We start from the raw sequence: 20,204 nt of genomic DNA, 5'->3' as shown, positions 1-20,204 counted from the left end.
GGTAAAAGAGCTGATTTCTTTGGGGCAATGCCCTGCAAAAGGCCCTTTTAAGGGCTATTGGCAGTTTTGTTTAGGCTAGGGTTTTGTTTTTTTTTGTTTTTTTTTTTTTGGGGGGGGGGCTTTTTTATTTTGATAGAGCTATTAGATTAGGTGTAATTAGTTTAAATATTTGATAATTTATTTTTTATTTTGTAATTTGTAATTTAGTTTATTGCATTTAATTAATGTAATTTATTTAATTTTAATGTAATATTCGGTTTTACTGTAAGGCAGGTTAGGTTTTAGTTTACAGGTAAATTTGTATTTATTTTAGATAGGTAGTTAGTAAATAGTTAATAACTATTCTCTAACTATTCTACTAGCTACAATGTAACTATTAGTTATATTGTAGCTAGCTTAGGGTTTATTTTACAGGTAAGTATTTAGTTTGGTAATAATAGTAAGTTTTGTTTAGATTTATTTTAATTATAGTAAAGTTAGGGGTGTTAGGGTTAGACTTAGGGATGACTTTTTGCCGCTTGGATGAAGACTTCTCCCGGCTTCGTTGAGGATGGATGTCCGGTCTTCAAAAACTGTAAGTCGATCTTCGGGGGTTGGTGTTAGTTTTTTTAAGGGTTTATTGGGTGGGTTTTATTTTTAGATTAGGGTTTGGGCAAGGAAAAATAGCTTAATGCCCTTTTAAGGGCAATGCCCATCCAAATGCCCTTTTTAGGGCAATGGGGAGCTTAGGTTTATTAGATAGTATTTTATTTGGGGGGTTTGGTTGTGTGGGTGGTGGGTTTCACTGTTGGGGAGGTTGTTTGCATTTTTTTACAGGTAAAAGAGCTGATTTCTTTGGGGCAATGCCCTGCAAAAGGCCCTTTTAAGGGCTATTGGCAGTTTTGTTTAGGCTAGGGTTTTGTTTTTTTTTGTTTTTTTTTTTTGGGGGGGGGGCTTTTTTATTTTGATAGAGCTATTAGATTAGGTGTAATTAGTTTAAATATTTGATAATTTATTTTTTATTTTGTAATTTGTAATTTAGTTTATTGCATTTAATTAATGTAATTTATTTAATTTTAATGTAATATTCGGTTTTACTGTAAGGCAGGTTAGGTTTTAGTTTACAGGTAAATTTGTATTTATTTTAGATAGGTAGTTAGTAAATAGTTAATAACTATTCTCTAACTATTCTACTAGCTACAATGTAACTATTAGTTATATTGTAGCTAGCTTAGGGTTTATTTTACAGGTAAGTATTTAGTTTGGTAATAATAGTAAGTTTTGTTTAGATTTATTTTAATTATAGTAAAGTTAGGGGTGTTAGGGTTAGACTTAGGGTTAGGTTTAGGGGTTAATAACTTTAGTATAGTGGTGGCGGTGACGTTGGGGGCAGCAGATTAGGGGTAAATAATATTTAACTAGTGTTTACAATGCGGGAGTGCGGCGGTTTAGGGGTTAATATGTTTATTATAGTGGCGGCGATGTCCGGAGCGGCAGATTAGGGGTTAATAATTTTATTATAGTGTTTGTGATGTGAGAGGGCCTCAGTTTAGGGGTTAATAGGTAGTTTATGGGTGTTAGTGTACTTTGTAACACTTTAGTTATGAGTTTAATGCTACAGCTTTGTAGCGCAAAACTCATAACTACTGACTTTAGATGGCGGTACAAATCTTTATGGTATAGGCTATACCGCTCCTGTTTTGGCCTCCAAGAGCCATAACTCTGCTTTTTCACTCATAACGCACAACTCGTAATCTAGCCGTGAGTAAATAACTCACTCATACATAGTACATATAACAAGTCTAAAAATAGGGTATGAACCCTCTTTGCCCATGAACAAACCACAGAATCAACAAGTACAGATTAAAGTTTGATTGCAATTATGGATCAATTTGCTACGGTTGTCCCATCAAAGAGAAGCCAAAAAAACAAAAAGAATCCTTATCTAAATAAGCGCATGTATGCATATGTGAAATGCGTCAGATAATAGGGATCACCTTCCTGTACCCTATGGCTCGACCGAATTAAAATAGATTTGCAAACTATGGGACTCAACGTTTTTTCCTTTTCTGCGCAACATCTAAATAAGGACACAGCCCCCTAATAATTAACTATGCTGTAGGTGGCAATTGAATAATTATTAAAACTTGTTGGGTCCAGGTCTCCAAACACTGCAAAAATAACTCAAACAAATATATATCCAATCTAAGTCATATCACACATGAGGTAGGACATGGGGGGCTTAAAAACGCCTGACGTGAGAGGTTACATTCCCCTTGCGCTTAACTTGTAATACCAGTGCACATTTAAGAGAATCCCACTTAAAATTATTATGGCCTAGATTACGAGTGAAGCACAAATATCGTGCTCGCAAAAGCGCAATTTTTGCACTCCACTCGTAATCTAGTCCATCATAATTTTAAGTGGGATTCTCTCAGATTTACAGACAATTTAGCTTTCCCTGTATTTAAAATAGAGGATTTGATTAAGTTTTCATCTGCATAAGTGGACCCTTTTGCTTGGCACCAGGTCCAGACTGGCCATCGGGCATAGCGGGAAAATGCCCGGTGCGCCGTTGGTCTCCTTAGCCCTGCCCATCTCTTAATTATAACCCAAATGCAGCCTAGTTTAGCTACAGCTGCAGAGAGTGGCGGGGTATTTAAATGAGACATGTGGGACTGTCAGTAGTGACTGAGGGCTTAGCCTATTCTCAGCCTCCTTCCTTTCCAGCACAGATCAAACCTAGCTCATCACCACTGTTACAGCTTTCCGAAGGACATTGTACCTGCATTTCCTGCAGTAGCTCTGAAGTCCTATTTCTTCTACATGCAACAATCTCCTATTGATCTGAAGAGCAACAAGGCACATCAATAAGATGGGGCTCAGCTGCTGCATTTCACCCAGCAAATGATTATGCTAAAAGGAAACCAGCTAAAGCCAGACTGATGACTGCTGAATGTTATAAAACTGTGAGAACCCGGAGTCCTGAAACTTGCCCTGGCAGAGAGATAATAGTTCAGTGAGCCAGTTAAGAACTGGTTTTGTGCATATCTCTCAGCTGTTTGGGGTTTGCAGCAGAAGCTATTGCACTAGTTCAGCTGTTCTTGACATATGTCCTTCCCACCCTCTTATACTTGAATTGGCTGACTTGAATGACCTTTAACCTACTTTTAACTGTTGATCAAATCAGTGGGACTAATGAAGCACACCTGTAGCAGTCTTGTTCTCCCAGGACAACAGCATTCACTCTTACAGGTCAGTGATACTGGGCTCAGATACCTTACATTCCTGTTCATCCTAGTTGCAGGGACACAATGCTAGGCACATTTTGCAATGCCTGAAACCAAATAACAGCCCCATCTAAATTAAAGCTGTGAGCTGCTATTTAGTTTTCCCTTCTGTGTTATACAAATGTGTATGCTATGCCTAGTACTCGAATGTGCATGTTTTGTGTGTATGTTGTGTGTCCGCATGTATGTGAATGCTGTGTAGTGTGTGTATGTTGTTTGTCTGCATGTATGTGAATGCTGTGTAGTGTGTGTATGTTGTGTGCCTCCATGTATGTTAATGCTATGTAGTGTGTGTCTGCATGCATGGGAATGCTGTGTAGTGTGTATGTTGTGTGCATGTATGTGGATGCTGTGCTGTGTGTGTATGTTGTATGCCTCCATGTATGTGAATGCTGGGTAGTGTGTGTATGTTGTGTGTCTGCATGTATGTGAATGCTGTGTAGTGTGTGTATGTTGTGTGCCTCCATGTATGTGAATGCTGTGTAGGGTGTGAATGTTGTGTGTCTGCATGTATGTGAATGCTGTGTAGTGTGTATGTTGTGTGTCTGCATGTATGTGAATTTTGTGTAGTGTTAATGTTGTGTGTCTGCATGCATGTGAATGCTGTCTAATGTGTGTGTTTTGTGTCTGCATGTATGTGAATGTTTTGTAGTGTGCATGTGTTGTGTGTCTGCATGTATGTGAATACTGTGTAGTGTGTGTATGCTGTGTGTCTGCATGTATGTGAATGCAGTGTAGTGCGTGTCTGCATGTATTTGAATGATGTGTATGTAAATGCTGTGTAGTGTGTGTATGATGTGTGTCTGCATGTATGTGAATGCTGCATAGTAAGTTTTTGTCGTGTGCCTCCATGTACATGAATGCTGTGTAGGGTGTGTATGTTATGTGTCTGCATGTATGTGAATGCTGTGTAGTGTGTATGTTGTGTGCCTGCATGTATGTGGATTTTGTGTAATGTGTATGTTGTGTGTCTGCATGTATGTGAATGTTGTGTAGTGTGTGTATGTTGTGTGCCTCCATGTATGTTAATGCTGTGTAGTGTGTGTCTACATGCATGTGAATGCTGTGTAGTGTGTGTATGTTGTGTGTCTGCATGTATGTGAATGCTGTGCAGTGTGTGTATGTCGTATGCCTCCATGTATGTGAATGCTGGGTAGTGTGTGTATGTTGTGTGTCTGCATGTATGTGAATGCTGTGTAGTGTGTGTATGTTGTGTGCCTCCATGTATGTGAATGCTGTGTATGGTGTGTATGTTGTGTGTCTGGATGTATGTGAATGCTGTGTAGTGTGTATGTTGTGTGTCTGCATGTATGTGAATTTTGTGTAGTGTTAATGTTGTGTGTCTGCATGCATGTGAATGCTGTCTAGTGTGTGTGTGTTTTGTGTCTGCATGTATGTGAATGTTTTGTAGTGTGTGTATGTTGTTGTGTGTCTGCATGTATGTGAATGCAGTGTAGTGCGTGTCTGCATGTATTTGAATGATGTGTATGTAAATGCTGTGTAGTGTGTGTATGATGTGTGTCTGCATGTATGTGAATGCTGCATAGTAAGTGTATGTTGTGTGCCTCCATGTACATGAATGCTGTGTAGGGTGTGTATGTTGTGTGTCTGCATGTATGTGAATGCTGTGTAGTGTGTATGTTGTGTGTCTGCATTTATGTGGATTTTGCGTAGTGTGAATGTTGTGTGTCTGCATATATGTGAATGCTGTCTAGTGTGTGTGTTGTGTGTCTGCATATATGTGAATGTTGTGTACTGTGCGTGTGTTGTGTGTCTGCATGTATGTGAATGTTGTGTAGTGTGCGTGTGTTGTGTGCCTGCATGTATGTGAATACTGTGTAGTGTGTGTATGTTGTGTGTCTGCATGTATGTGAATGCTGTTTAGTGTGTATATTGTGTGTCTGCATGTATTTTAATGCTGTGTGTGTGTGTGTTTTGTGTGTCTGCATGTATGTGAATGCTGTGTAGTGTGTGTGTTTTGTGTGTATGCATGTATGTGAATGCTTTGTAGTGTGTGTGTTGTGCGTCTGTATGTATGTAAATACTGTGTAGTGTGTGTATGTGTGTTGTGTGTCTGCATGTATGTGAATGCTGTGTAGTCTGTGTGTGTGTGTTGTGTCTGCATGTATGTGAATGCTGTGTAGTGTGTGTGTGTGTTGTGTGTTTGCATTTATGTGAATGCTGTGTAGTGTATGTATCTGCATGTATGTGAATGTTGTGTAGTGTGTGTGTTGTGTGTCTGTATGTATTTGAATGCTGTGTAGTGTGTGTATGTGTGTGTGTTGTGTTTCTGCATGTATGTGAATGCTGTTAAGTGTATGTCGTGTGCCTGCATGAATGTGAATAAGAAAAGTGAGCGGAGGGGGGTGGAGAGGGCCTTTTTTCCCTAAAATGCCTGGGCTTTTTTTGGTCCCAATCCGACCCTACTTGGCACCTTACAGCAATTTGAGTCAAAAAGTTAACCCCTTTCAGCTCCAATATTATTTTATACCATTTGGATATTAAAAATTCCCACTGCCATTTACATAATTTAAAGTATTTGGACAACTGAGGCCACTGCCAGTCCCAACCAAATTTAATAATCAACTTTTTGATAAAATACCTCACTTGAAAATATTCTAATAAATCTTTATCAGGTATCTCATAATCTCTTTGAAACTCTTCAAAAGTTTTGATATACCTCTTTTGACTATTTATGAGTTGAGCTGAGTGAGCTATTTTAAAAACCATGTGTTTCACCTATTAAGAATGCCAGAATCTAAGACTACTGTAATAATTGGGTATCCAACAAGTGCCATATACTCGTAAATCAAATAATTAATACTGTTTTTCACACAAAACTTCTGCCATAAGCGCATGATATTTAAAATTGAGAAATATTTTTTTAATCTCAATTAGGATATCCTTAGGAGTGTTATAAACTAATGCTTTCAGTGAATAAGGTTGTGTCATTTAATTTCCATGGGAGCTATCAGTATTATATGATAGGTCTAAAATCCATACCACCTCAAACTTACATAAACAGACCCAGTTATAATATTTCAAAATGGAAAGTGCAAGTCCACCAACTAATTAAAGGGACAATTTAATGTTCTCCCCTTTAATTTGTTCCCAATGATCCACTTTACCTGCTGGAGTGTAATAAATTGTTTACAAGTATTTCCTTTACCCTTATATTGGCATCTGAAATAGTGCATTTAGCCTGTGATGTCCCCATCTATTCTGAAAGTTTCTGGCCTTAGGTCCGAGCTATAGATAAGATGTGTAAACAAAGTCAGAAGACGAAATTACACTCCCAGTGGGATATAGAACAGATAAGGTAATACAATGATAATTTTCCATTGTTCTCTCAAAGTATTTATCTTTTGTTTACGGACAGATCTAAGATAAAGATGCATGTATATCTACATAATGTGATAAAGTAATGAGATCTGATTATAACTACAAGCCTAACCCATTTTGTTAGGTTGTGGCTTCAAAACACAAAACCAGCTAATTCATATACACAAATAAACCATAAAAGCAAATTCTCATACATTTTATGCTCTGCAACTGGTAAAAAAGTAATTGGAAACACATTAAGGGTAAAACAATTTAGCAGTGTACTATCCCTTTAATTGAAAGAGTTTTAGCTTTGAAAATCCTTGCTTTTTTACCCCAGAGAAAAGTGTGCAGTCTAGTATTGAAAAATGTGATATATTTCTCCTGTTACATTACATGTATCTTTCGTAAGTTATTATATAAGTTTTGGAAATATAATAATTTTAAACAGCTTGATTTTTCTAGTTAAAGAAAGATATATTATTTGCCAACATTGAAGAATGTCCTGAGCATTATTAAACAGATCTTTGAAATTAAGGGAATACCATTCCATAGGAGAGGCAATGAAGACTATCATCAAATATTGAATTGACTTTTTTAAATGGGATGTTTATCCCAGGATCTATCAAGGCCTTATTCAACCACATCAAATCTGAGCTTAAAATCATACGAAAATACGATATGTAATGAAATTATGGTAACCTTGTCTACTTGACTACTCCACCACCATTGACAAAACATGATATAAATATAATTCTTACATTTTAATGGATATGGGGATAATTAAGAACACTAATAAATGGTCATTTCAACAAAGTAAAGTGGGAAAGAAAACAACATAAAAATCCAAGCAAATAATTCCAAAGCATTGAGGAATTCAAGTAATATTTGCAATATAAAAAAGGTTAGAGTTGGTTATGAAAACTAATAATTGTTTAAGAACATAATTACGTTTGTTTCAGTTAAGAGTTGAGATAAGGGGGTATTTTGGCCTAGGACAATTACTAGACCTGTGCCTAGGGCCGCAGCATTTAGAGGGTGACATAACATACCTTGATGCCTTCCCACTCTAATACTCTTCAAACGGTGTTACAGATATTCATTTTATTGCAATTTGTTATTATCTTTGGTTATTCAGCCTGGTGCATTACCCCTCAATAAGTCCCTGGGATCCAGTTTTGAGAAAAATAAAGTCAACCATTAACTAAAATTGTTGGGCCGGATCTAGGGGGCACAAAAACAAAATACTCACAAAAACAAAATTCTCCACTGCTTGGTGCTATAAATGTCAGAGCGTTTAGTAGTTTGCTCACCTAAATTAATATCAGTACTCAAATCTGATATGTCATGCATAAAGGTGAAGTTTAATGAAGGAAGCATTACTATTTAGCATTCAGAATTGTATATAATATACCTTGTGTCTGTTCTCGTACCCATTTGTTTATGTGTAGACGTGCAACTTCTGGATTACGTAAAAAGTCTACTTTTTCTAGATCTGAGTTATACCATACTTTAGATTTATTCATGAACACCTAGACAAAGAAAAAAATAAAATAATGCATAAAGATATAAAAGGAAGGTCTTGAAAATGTACCACAACCCACTAAAAAATGACTGGATTATTTGTGGAATATAATATAAACTGTAGTGCTTACTTCGGAGTAGTAAAAACTCTGTTCTCCAAATAATCGGTTTGCAAGATTAATGGTAAAATCTCCCGTTCCATTTATTGTGACAATAAGATTTTTCAACTTAGAGTGAATATCTTCAATGTTTTCAAAATGTAGTGCCTGAAGATAATGAAATAAGGGACATCTTATTAATGTTTTGGTACATAGCTGATAAAAAATAAACTCCTAGATTTAGAGTTCTGCATTAGCCGTCAAAAGCAGCGTTAAGGGGTCCTAACACTGCTTTTTACCGCCCACTGGTATTTAGAGTCAGGCAGGAAAGGGTCTAACACTCACTTTCCAGCTGCAACTTTTCCATACCGCAGATCCCCTTACGCCAATTGCGTATCCTATCTTTTCAATGGGATCTTCCTAACGCCAGTATTTAGAGTCTTGGCTGAAGTGAGCGTTAGAGCCTCTACCGACAAGACTCCAGCCACAGAAAAAAGTCAGTAGTTAAGAGCTTTCTTGGCTAACGCCGGTTTATAAAGCTCTTAACTACTGTGCTCTAAAGTACACTAACACCCATAAACTACCTATGTACCCCTAAACTGAGGCCCCCCCACATAGCCGCCACTATAATAAATTTTTTAACCCCTAATCTGCCGACCGCACATTGCTGCAACCTACATTATCCCTATTAACCCCTAATATGCTGCCCCTAACATCGCCGACACCTACATAATATTTATTAACCCCTAATCTGCCCCCCCCAACGTCACCGCTACCTACCTACACTTATTAACCCCTAATCTGCCAACCGGACCTCGCCGCTACTCTAATAAATGTATTAACCCCTAAACTGCCTCACTCCTGCCTCGCAACCCCTATAATGAATAGTATTAACCCCTAATCTGCCCTCCCTAACATCGCCGACACCTACATAATATTTATTAACCCCTAATCTGCCCCCCCCAACGTCACCGCTACCTACCTACACTTATTAACCCCTAATCTGCCAACCGGACCTCGCCGCTACTCTAATAAATGTATTAACCCCTAAACCGCCTCACTCCTTCCTCGCAACCCCTATAATGAATAGTATTAACCCCTAATCTGCCGACCGGACCTTGCCGCTAGTCTAATAAATGGTTTAACCCCTAAAGCTAAGTCTAACCCTAACCCTAACACCCCCCTAACTTAAATATAATTTTATTCTAACGAAATAAATTAAATATTATTAACTAAAGTATTCCTATTTAAAGCTAAATACTTACCTGTAAAATAAACCCTAATATAGCTACAATATAACGAATAATTATATTGTAGCTATTTTAGGATTTATATTTATTTTACAGGCAACTTTGTATTTATTTTAACTAGGTACAATAGCTATTAAATAGTTATTAACTATTTAATAGCTACCTAGTTAAAATAATTACAAAATTACCTGTAAAATAAATCTTAACCTAAGTTACAATTAAACCTAACACTACACTATCAAGAAATAATATAAATAAATTAACTACAATTACATACAATTAAATAAACTAAACTAAATTACAAAAAAAACACACTAAATTACAAAAAATAAAAAAAGATTAAAAGAATTTTAAGCTAATTACACCTACTCTAAGCGCCCTAATAAAATAACAAAGCCCTTAAAATAAAAAAAATCACTACCCTATTCTAAATTAAAATAGTTAACAGCTCTATTACCTTACCAGCCCTTAAAAGGGCTTTTTGCGGGGCATGCTCCAAAGAAATCAGCTCTTTTGCCTGTAAAAAAAACACAATACCACCCCCCAACATTACAACCCACCACCCACATACCCCTACTCTAACCCAAACACCCCTTAAATAAACCTAACACTACCCCCTGAAGATCTCCCTACCTTGAGTCGTCTTCACTCAGCCGAGTACCGATGGACCAAAAGAAGACATCCAGAGAGGCAGAAGTCTTCATCCTATCCGGGCAGAAGAGGACATCCGGACCGGCAGACATCTTCATCCAAGTGGCATTTTCTATCTTCATCCATCCGACGAGGAGCGGCTCCATCTTCAAGACCTCCGGTGCGGAACATCTTCTTCCTGCCAACGACTACTGACGAATGAAGGTTCCTTTAAGTGACGTCATCCAAGATGGCGTCCCTCAAATTCCGATTGGCTGATAGGATTCTATCAGCCAATCCAAATTAAGGTAGGAAAAATCTGATTGGCTGATTGAATCAGCCAATCAGATTCAAGTTCAATCCGATTGGCTGATCCAATCAGCCAATCAGATTGAGCTCGCATTCTATTGGCTGTTCCGATCAGCCAATAGAATGCAAGATCAATCTGATTGGCTGATTGGATCAGCCAATCCGATTGAACTTGAATCTGATTGGCTGATTTAATCAGCCAATCAGATTTTTCCTACCTTAATTCCGATTGGCTGATAGAATCCTATCAGCCAATCGGAATTCAAGGGACGCCATCTTGGATGACATCACTTAAAGGAACCTTCATTCGTCGGTAGTCGTCGGTAGGAAGAGGATGTTCTGCGCCGGAGGTCTTGAAGATGGAGCCGCTCCTCGTCGGATGTATGAAGATAGAAGATGCCACTTGGATGAAGATGTCTGCCGGTCCGGATGTCCTCTTCTGCCCGGATAGGATGAAGACTTCTGCCGCTCCGGATGTCTTCTTTTGGTCCATCGGTACTCGGCTGAGTGAAGACGACTCAAGGTAGGGAGTCGGCGATGTTAGGGAGGGCAGATTAGGGGTTAATACTATTTATTATAGGGGTTGCGAGGTGGGAGTGCGGCGGTTTAGGGGTTAATAACTTTATAAGCGTGGCGGCGAGGTCCGGTCGGCAGATAAGTGTAGGTAAGGTAGCAGCGATGTTGGGGGGGCAGATTAGGGGGTAATAAATATAATATAGGTGTCTGCAATGTTAGGGGCAGCATATTAGGGGTACAAAGGTATAATGTAGGTTGCGGCGGTGTCCGGAGCGGCAGATTAGGGGTTAATAGTGTAATGCAGGGGTCAGTGATAGCGGGGGCGGCAGATTAGGGGTTAATAAGTGTAAGGTTAGGGGTGTTTAGACTCAGGGTTCATGTTAGGGTGTTAGGTGCAGACTTAGAAAGTGTTTCTCCATAGGAAACAATGGGGCTGCGTTAGGAGTTGAACGCTGCTTTTTTGCAGGTGTTAGGTTTTTTTTCAGCCCAAACTGCCCCATTGTTTCCTATGGGGATATCATGCACGAGCACGTTTTTCCAGCTAGCCGCTACCGTAAGCAACGCTGGTATTGAGAGTTGAAGTAGCGGTAAATTATGCTCTACGCTCCCTTTTTGGAGCCTAATGCAGCCCTTCAGAGAACTCTAAATACCAGCGTTGTTTAGAAGCAGCGCTAGAAAAAAAACACGCGTAGCTAACGTACCCCCGTGGCCGCAAAACTCTAAATCTAGGCGAATGAATTTGTGATATTAAAATCTTGCAAAAACTTTTTGCAACATAGAATCTAAAAAAATTCAAGGAAATGATTTTAAATGCAGCTCATCAAAGCTGTGAATTGCGAAATCATCTCCATCATAATTCTTGCAAACAGTACTTTTTAATCACTTTACACTGCAAAAAATAAACACTGATTTGTGGTAGTTACAGAGCACACATGAACATATAAATGTGCATTGTTACCTTTTGAATCTGGTCTGCAGTTTTGCCTGTGGCTCCAAAATAGACTACTGATAAAGCAGTGATGATAGAGAGAGGTGAAAATATGACATTAACATCACTGCTTATCTCTTTTGCAAGATCTAGTCCGAACTGATTATTAGCTGTACAAATGGCATCCATTGTGATGCTAGAATAAATAAAAAAATAGGTCATAAAAAGGGATATATCTGAAATAATGAGAATTTATTACATGAATTATAATACATTATTATCAATTCTATATTATAAACAATTCACCTGAGTAACTGAAAGTACCAAGAATCCAAAGAACTTTTATAGAAAGAATAAATATTCAAGCAATAGTTATTGCTATTAAAGATATATTAAAATACAAAAAGAAAATGTTCTAATAGGTTTTATTATTAAACTATTGCTTAAAGGGCCACTGTAAGTAAATATTTTCTATGCCTGTTACTAACTAACTACCCCAAATACGCTTTTTATCAATAGCATTTCATTAACATATCTCTACCGTATATCAGAAATCTTGCCTGCAAATTTAATTGTTTTCCAAACCCACTCCATGGGTATCCTTTGCTCTGTACCAATCCGTTTACAATACCTAGGTTTCAAAATGGCGCTTTAAACACAAAGTTATTGGTTTAAGTATTTTGAACATGCAGTGCTGAAAATAGTGGGCAGGATAACGTGACATCATCAGCGAATAAAAGATATAACTTTTAGAACGTTATGAAACTTTGTTTTGGAGAAAATATAGGTCAGTAGGTTTTAATTAATGTTTATTAACTTTAATATGTTAGTTGTTTAGCTTAAAAATTATAACAGAAAGTAATCCTTTAAATATAACAATGTGTTTAACCCCTGTCACGTGTATATCGTGAGTATCTGAGCATTTGTATTACAAGTTGAAAGCAACATTTTTTCACTTAAGCATCAACATCGCTTGAGCGCGTTACCAGAGGTAAAAGAGAACCACGATTCTTATAGTGAAGTTTCAAGAAACCTTTACCTTTATAGAAATGCAAATCGCTAATGCAATAACCAATCAGCAGGAATAACCTGTTACAATACATGTGTTTACATTAATACTGTTGTATAGTATGAAAGGCAAATAGCTAATTTACATGTGTGAGATTAACATTTTCACTTCCAAATGAAAAGCAAAACTTGTAAATGATTTAGTCATACATTTGAGCTGGGACATTATGGACATACAGTACATGTGTGCATGATGTGTAATTTATTTACAGTATACTTTAAAATTGTTCATTATACATTTAAAACAAATATTGTAAAAAAAAGTTTGGTGTAGAAACAAGATTAACAGTTCAGTATATTAATATTGTGCATAAAGAAATGGACATGGCTTTTAAACTTCTCTCATACTGTAAAATGTTAAATGGCACAATTTCTATTATTAAAACTAATGAGAAGCTTTTTTCTTGCAAAACTGTAATGTATCGCAGTATAGACCTTGTTCTGACAATCTAGGTTGGTGCAGTGAGATATTATAGTTTTGCAAGAAAGAAGCAGCTTATCAGTTTGCACAAAAGCAATGATTCTTGTAAAAAGTTTTGACATAGCGTGAAAATAAAACCTAAGAGGATAGTTTTGTGGTTTATGAAGTTCTCTATGATTAACCACAATGGCTTTACCAGAGCTGTTCACATTAGTTAATATTATTGTTAATGTTATTATCACTCAAATACAAGGTTTAACCATGGACTTCAAGCATGGATTTCCACTTTGTGCTTGTCATTGAAAGTATAGGGAAAGTTTTTTTTTACCACAAGTTTTCACAAGCCCCTTACTCTTCCACGTGTCCTGTAAGATATAGGTGTCAATCTTAAAAATGGTAATCACCTGCAGCAGCAGTTAAATTGCTGTGTTGTTAGAGGTTGAAGGGAGCTCTATTTGACAGGACAAGTGACTGAGTCCTTTGAAAGTGGAAAATACCCTCTTTCAAATGAGACGTTACTTGTTTTGTGGGATTCAGGTGTTTACCTGCCCTACTGGCCTCCACAGAAATTCAAATGAAGGAAAAACAGGGAATATACAGACCACTGTATTTCATTACAGAGGATAGAGTCTATTTGAAAGATGGAACCTCCCTGAACTAAGCACCAAGTAAGATTTTAAGAGGGGTAGAGGGCAGTTTTAGAATCCCTCACAAAACACAGAGGGGGCATGAGGCACCATTTTAAATATAGGGGAGCTCCATCTTTTCAATGAGGGGTCTCTAGCCTCTATCATTAGTAGGACATAAAAACATCAATCACCAGGTAATGTACAGTATCTACAGAATGGGGAGGCAGTGACTTCAATAAAACACTTAAATGCATCATGCATAAAAACACAATACCCTTCATGTAAAAGAAGAGTTTGCTTCTTTTTCAAATGAGGGATCTTTCCTCTATTTAGCAAGTAAGTGGCATGGAACATTCTCAACATAATTGCACTAGAAGACTGTAGACATGAAGGAAGCCTATAACATGCAATTAAGACTAATTGCAAGCCACCATCCAGTAGAAGTCCAAACAACCCTCAAGGGAATTCCCACAGTGACACACATCAAGTACAAAGGATCTTCTACCCCAAGCATATACAAAACTAATGTAAACTCCACCAATATCCTCCAAAATGATAACCTTCCAATTTATTTAACCTTTACATCATTTTCATCCAAAATCAACAAGATTATAATCTAGCCCAAAGTATTTGACTAAAAGGTTTATAGAAAGAAAATAATTTGCATAGACAATCAAACACTAAAAATGACTTTTTTTGTTTTGCATTTTCATTAAGAATTTGCATTTATATGAGTTAGGAAAAATGCTATTTGCTTTCAACTCGGTAAGTACATGGTTTCTGCTGACAAACCAACACTCTTTAATTGTCCCCTTTACAAATGCAGGGGTTTTATGGCCCTTTAAATGTATAATAATGAATATAATAATGTATATACTCACCCTTTATAGTTGATTTGTTCAAGCCACTGAGCACTTACAACTGCCTTACATTTATAGAAATGCCCATTACTAGGTTTGGATTTATTTTTATTTGTTAATTCACAATTAATTAATAGCAATTAGAAATTGAACTTGATATTCTGATTGGTTAATAGCATAAACTATAATTAGAAATAAAAAAAACTGTTTGTAAAGTAATGTGGAATTTGCTGGAAATATTCATAAGTTTGTTATGGCAACAACATTTAAAGCAGTGTCCTTTTTGCAATGTGTCATAGTAATTATCTATTTTGGAAGTACAAATAGTTCTTCATAACCAGAGAAGGGCGGCCATCATCGCTCGAGCACAGCCTATAATTTCAATAGATATTGTGAACGCAATAAATAGCACTCATATTACAAGTTGAAAATTATAGTTTGCGCTCTAATTAAAGCAGAAACTTTGCTAGAATATTTAACAGAACTTGAGGCCTGAAGTCAAGTGTAAAGGTTAAACAAAAAGCTGCACAAAACACATTAAATAAAGTATTATACAAATATATACACTTTTATTAAAAAAATATCATTTTAATATTATTATTAGGTTTTAAAATGGTTAAAGGGGATATGGTGTATGACAAGGTATTTGACTGGAAAGGGCTTCATTGTAAATATGTCTAAATATGTGTGTGTGTGTGTGTATATATATATATATATATATATATATATATATATACATACTGTATACATGTGTATTTATGTGTTATATGGGTAAATATGTATGTGAACAAATATATACTTATAAACACACAAATTCAAATACCTTGAAACATGCAATATATTTTTGTTAATATTTAATGTGTTTTAATGGAAATACTTATGTTCTTTTTATTTTTAAATATATATTTCTTTTTTTTTTTAAAGCATAAATTATGTTTTTATTTTTCGTGTGGGGAGAAAAATAACTTTAATGAATTGAGACCAGGTACTTTTCTCAATGCCATTTGAGCATCATCAGACATTAGTTTACTCTAGTTCTTATTAACATTGAACAGATTTAGTCAGTCTGTCTCTGAAGGCATCTTTCTCATTGCATTTGTATTCCATGCTTTATTCTTATTATTTACTATTCTATTGTAAAGACACATTAAACATTTGTGTATATATATATATATATATATATATATATATGTATCCCATATATTAGAGGGGCATGTTTGGTGTGAAAGGTTACAACTAAAGAATTCCTGTAGGACCAATGTGATCTTATTCAAAATTAAAGTTTTTTTAAGGAGTGTTTCGTCTAATCTCCAAACATAAGGAGTGAGGGGGCATTCTGACCATTTTAAATCGACACTTACAGCTGCATGGTCAGACCAGCTAATGTGTCCAATATCTGTGTTTGTAATTAAACTGTATGTGAGTTGATCAAAAATATGTAATTGATGCGGGAATAGTTTCTGTGCGGATGAGAGTAAAAAGTAAAATTTTTGTGACTAGGATGGTTTGTCCTCCACAAATCGATTAAGGATAGTTTCCTAAGGTTTGTTCAAATTTTACGTATAGATGCTGGAGCTACCGAACTACGTCCCGTTGAGCAATCTATTTCTGGTTCTAATGCAACATTAAAGTTACCAGATACTATCAGCATGCCTTTTTGGAATGACAGTACTTTTAATTCAGTAACGGAATAAACCGCTGCCTTTGCGTTCCGTTAATAGTGTTCTCAGTCACTGTGGTGTTTGGGAAGTGTGGCATGGTTAGGCCTCTATTATCGGCCCGTTCCGTTATGTGCGTTGTTAGTTGACAAGGCAATCACCACTCACTCCGCATCCATCCTCTGTGCTCCTCACACTTCATGTATAATATTTCCAGGCTTTTAGTGAGTATTTCAAACCCAAATCAAGCTTAACTGGTTTTTGGTCTCACGGAGCTTCAGCTTCACGCAACCATCTTGGGTGCTGGTCGGCTCCGCCCCTCTTAAATATATATTTATATTTATATCAGTATATACAATATCTATCTATCGATACAATATGTCAAAATAGCCAGCGTATTGCAGATTTACTCCCTTTCTCAAGTCTGAAGCAATACTAGTCAATAATTCATATAGAGTAGAAATATAGGTATAGATCAATTTTGAAAAAAAATATTCTCACACACACACACATATATATATATATATATATATATATATATATATATATATATAAAATAACATTTTCTTCTATGTGAAATACATATCAATGTCAAGTATTCCTAGCTCATTTTGGTTTTATTGTAGTTGGTCTAGCACGGTGTGCGTTAATGCACAATCGATAACTCTTAGTAGTTTTTTTTTTCCAGCACTCCCATAGATGTCTATGGGGAGTAACTAACACGGTCTTGATATTCAAAGTCCTGAAATTAGCACTCCTCTGACTTTTGCTTGTTTGCTATCCTTTCACTTTCAACTTGTAATATGCGTGCTAATGCGGATACAATACATTTTTATTTTGAGCGCATTTATCACTTGAGCAAAATAAAATAGCGAGCCACTTGTAATCTGGCCCAATAATATCAAAAGTAGTAACATATACACATATTGTAATGGGAATCTGGGGTACAAAACCAGTAGTAGAGTGCATGTAATCACATTTATTATTCTCATTATATAATAATTTTTGTCATACACAAGAACTAATAAACCCCCCACTTTAAGTAAGGCGGGTGATATAATACTCCTCTGTTGTAATATCCCATTCTCAATGTGCATTTGCACGACATATTTGTGAAAGAAAAAAAAATTGATACAATGAGTTCCATTTATTGTTAGGTGGGCAGACAAGGTTCGCTTTCATGCCGACCTCTGTGCAATGCTGCCCCTGCTCCCACATGGCCAATCAAATACAAGAGGGGGCTGTCAATCATTCCGATCAGATCTGATGGGGATGATTGAAATCTGCCACACTTTAGGTGGCGGAGAGGTTAAGTAGCAGCAGTCTCTTAACTAGCATTTCAGGCTCGCTCATGGAACCTGAAATGCTGGGGCTCTGAGTCTTTTATTACAGCTTGCTAAATGGAGCCCAATGAGTGTCAACTATCATGGATTGAGTACTAAATTCTATAAATATTGGACTTCCTGCAATAATGCATTCACAAAAGAACTCTCCAAATTTTTCTTATAGTTTTTTTCAGCTTAGCATACAAACAATTTATTTAGTTTTGAAACAATTAAGACTAGTATTCAACATATGTTCTATAGACCTTGTGCAAACAATAACACATAATCGGGTAATACAAGTTGAAAGTTAAAATGTTTAATACAAGCATGTATACAGTCTGAAATATTACTTTGTTATTAACACTTTACAAAACCTGGTATTAAGTAGTCACACTTGTGTGAGGCCTCTACCTCTTATGACAAATAGAAGTGACTATTTGTATCAAGAGCCTGATAACCAATCTGAGCTTACAGATGCCACACAGTCTCACACCAGACCTGAATTCTATGGATGTTAATATCAGAATTCGGTTATGCTCATAGACTGAGGGATGGCGATATAGTCATATTAATCTTGGCAATAAGTAAGCAATTATATGTACACCAATAGGTAAATAAATAACAATGGAATTTGTCTAGAGAAACTGATGGTAGTAGATGCAACAGTTTTGTAATGGATAACGTAGACAGAGAAATTTGACAAAATAATTCATATAAGTATAAGGTGGGTGGTTTGCAGGGAGCAACAATTCATATATATATATATATATATATATATATATATATATATATATATATATATATACATTGGAAGATAATTTGCAAGGAGCAACAGTTCATATATATATATATATATATATATACACATTGGAGGATAATTTGCAAGGAGCAACAGTTCATATATATATATATATATATATACACATTGGAGGATAATTTGCAAGGAGCAACAGTTCATCAGTATACATTGGAGGATAATTTGCAAGGAGCAACAGTTCATCAATATACGTGCATTGGAGGATAATTTGCAAAGAGCAACAGTTCATCAATACATGCAGGTAAGTATATAGTAGGTAGCAACAATTAATATGTACTCATAGCTGGTAGTTTGTAGGAAGCAAAAGTTCATATATGTACAGAAGAGGTTAGTTTGCTGAGCAACAGAAAAGCAATAAGTATATCCAAGTGGGTAGTTTGCAAGAGAGACAGTTCATATACTTATAAACAAGTGAATTGCTTGTAGCTAATAAGTGTTAACAACAGCACGCATAATGGGGTCATTGCAGGTAACAACAGACAAACCTCAACAGTTCAGTCAGACCCCTGATGGCAATTGGCAGAGGCATAAGGCGGAAAGGAGGCTAATTGCAAGCGGACAGTAGCAGAGTAACAATGGTTATAAGAATGTAACGACTACTACGATACAGAGTTACCCAATTTCACAAGCAGCTGGGCTGCGAGGAGAGCGTCCGGAGCTGCAGTTCAGGATATGCAGGATGACGTCAGCAGTTACACTCAGGAGCTGTAAGATCGGAGAGACCGACTCAGCTGTTAGCCGCTTGGTAGGAGAGGAATCCAGACCTTGTCCAGCGTGAGAGAGACCGAGGGCTTGCAGGGGTCTCCTAGGGGAATCGGCAGGAGAGTGGCGTGTAGCTCAGGAAGAGGGAATGTAGGCGTACACCTTACAGGGCTAGAAACGAAAGTAGGAAGTTTTACAACAGAACTTCATTACCTAGCAGTGTATCTTGATAAGAGGGGCCATATATAGGGCTCAGAAGGTATGTCTTATAGGGACAGAGCTAGATGCATGACAACTTGGCTTAATAGGACCCATTTACTTAGAGCTTTGCAGCATTGCAAAGAACAGGCAGTGGACAATTTACATCTGCTTCCTGAATGTACCATTTCACACTCAAGCGAGTCAATCAACCCGAGCGAGTGCATTCCTCTAAGGTGGCGGAGAGTATAAAAAGCAGTGCTTCTTATATTGTAGGAAGCAAGCTTGCATGTGCGATACTTCCCCCCAAGCGCTCAAAAGCAGCTTATGCTGTTTAGTACATGGAACCCAATGAATATAAAACAAAAAGGTTTTACAAAGAAAAAAAAAAAGTTTTGTTGAAGGATTAATGAGTTAAGGTTTATTAAGAAATGGGAATAGGAAATGGTCCAGGATGCATGTGCGTGTTTTGTCTTATTTGTAAAATTTACATTGAAAGTGTATAGCAAAGAACTAAATAAAAAAAATCACTAATGGAGCAGTATCTTTATAAATAAAATATAGTAATAATAAAAATCATTAGAGAAATGTTTTTTAAAAGATCGACCATTTTGCTCCTTATGTGTTTACCATATTATTTAGTTACTTACTACTGTGCAATTTGATTTGTTGTTTATCAGT

At 36.5% G+C, this 20,204-nt stretch overlaps 1 protein-coding gene across 2 annotated transcripts in view; it reads right to left on the bottom strand.

Moving 5' to 3' along the window:
• LOC128660692 (leukocyte elastase inhibitor) overlaps positions 1-19,647 on the bottom strand; it is a 31,890-nt gene extending 12,243 nt beyond the window's left edge. The window contains exons 1-4 of one of the 2 annotated variants that reach the window (XM_053714648.1): positions 19,240-19,647; positions 11,876-12,041; positions 8,246-8,380; positions 8,005-8,122 (exon numbers count right to left, since the gene is read on the bottom strand). In XM_053714648.1, the coding sequence (XP_053570623.1) occupies positions 8,005-8,122; positions 8,246-8,380; positions 11,876-12,034 (412 nt within the window). In that variant the 5' untranslated portion in view covers positions 12,035-12,041; positions 19,240-19,647. Of the gene's footprint in view, positions 1-8,004; positions 8,123-8,245; positions 8,381-11,875; positions 16,944-19,239 lie in introns of those variants that run through there. The other variant, XM_053714647.1, reaches the window with a different exon arrangement.
• Positions 19,648-20,204: the final 557 nt, after the last annotated feature.

This window comes from Bombina bombina, chromosome 5 (genome assembly GCF_027579735.1).
Source record: "Bombina bombina isolate aBomBom1 chromosome 5, aBomBom1.pri, whole genome shotgun sequence".
Lineage (NCBI taxonomy): Eukaryota > Metazoa > Chordata > Amphibia > Anura > Bombinatoridae > Bombina > Bombina bombina.
This window is presented reverse-complemented; position numbering and strand designations above follow the sequence as displayed.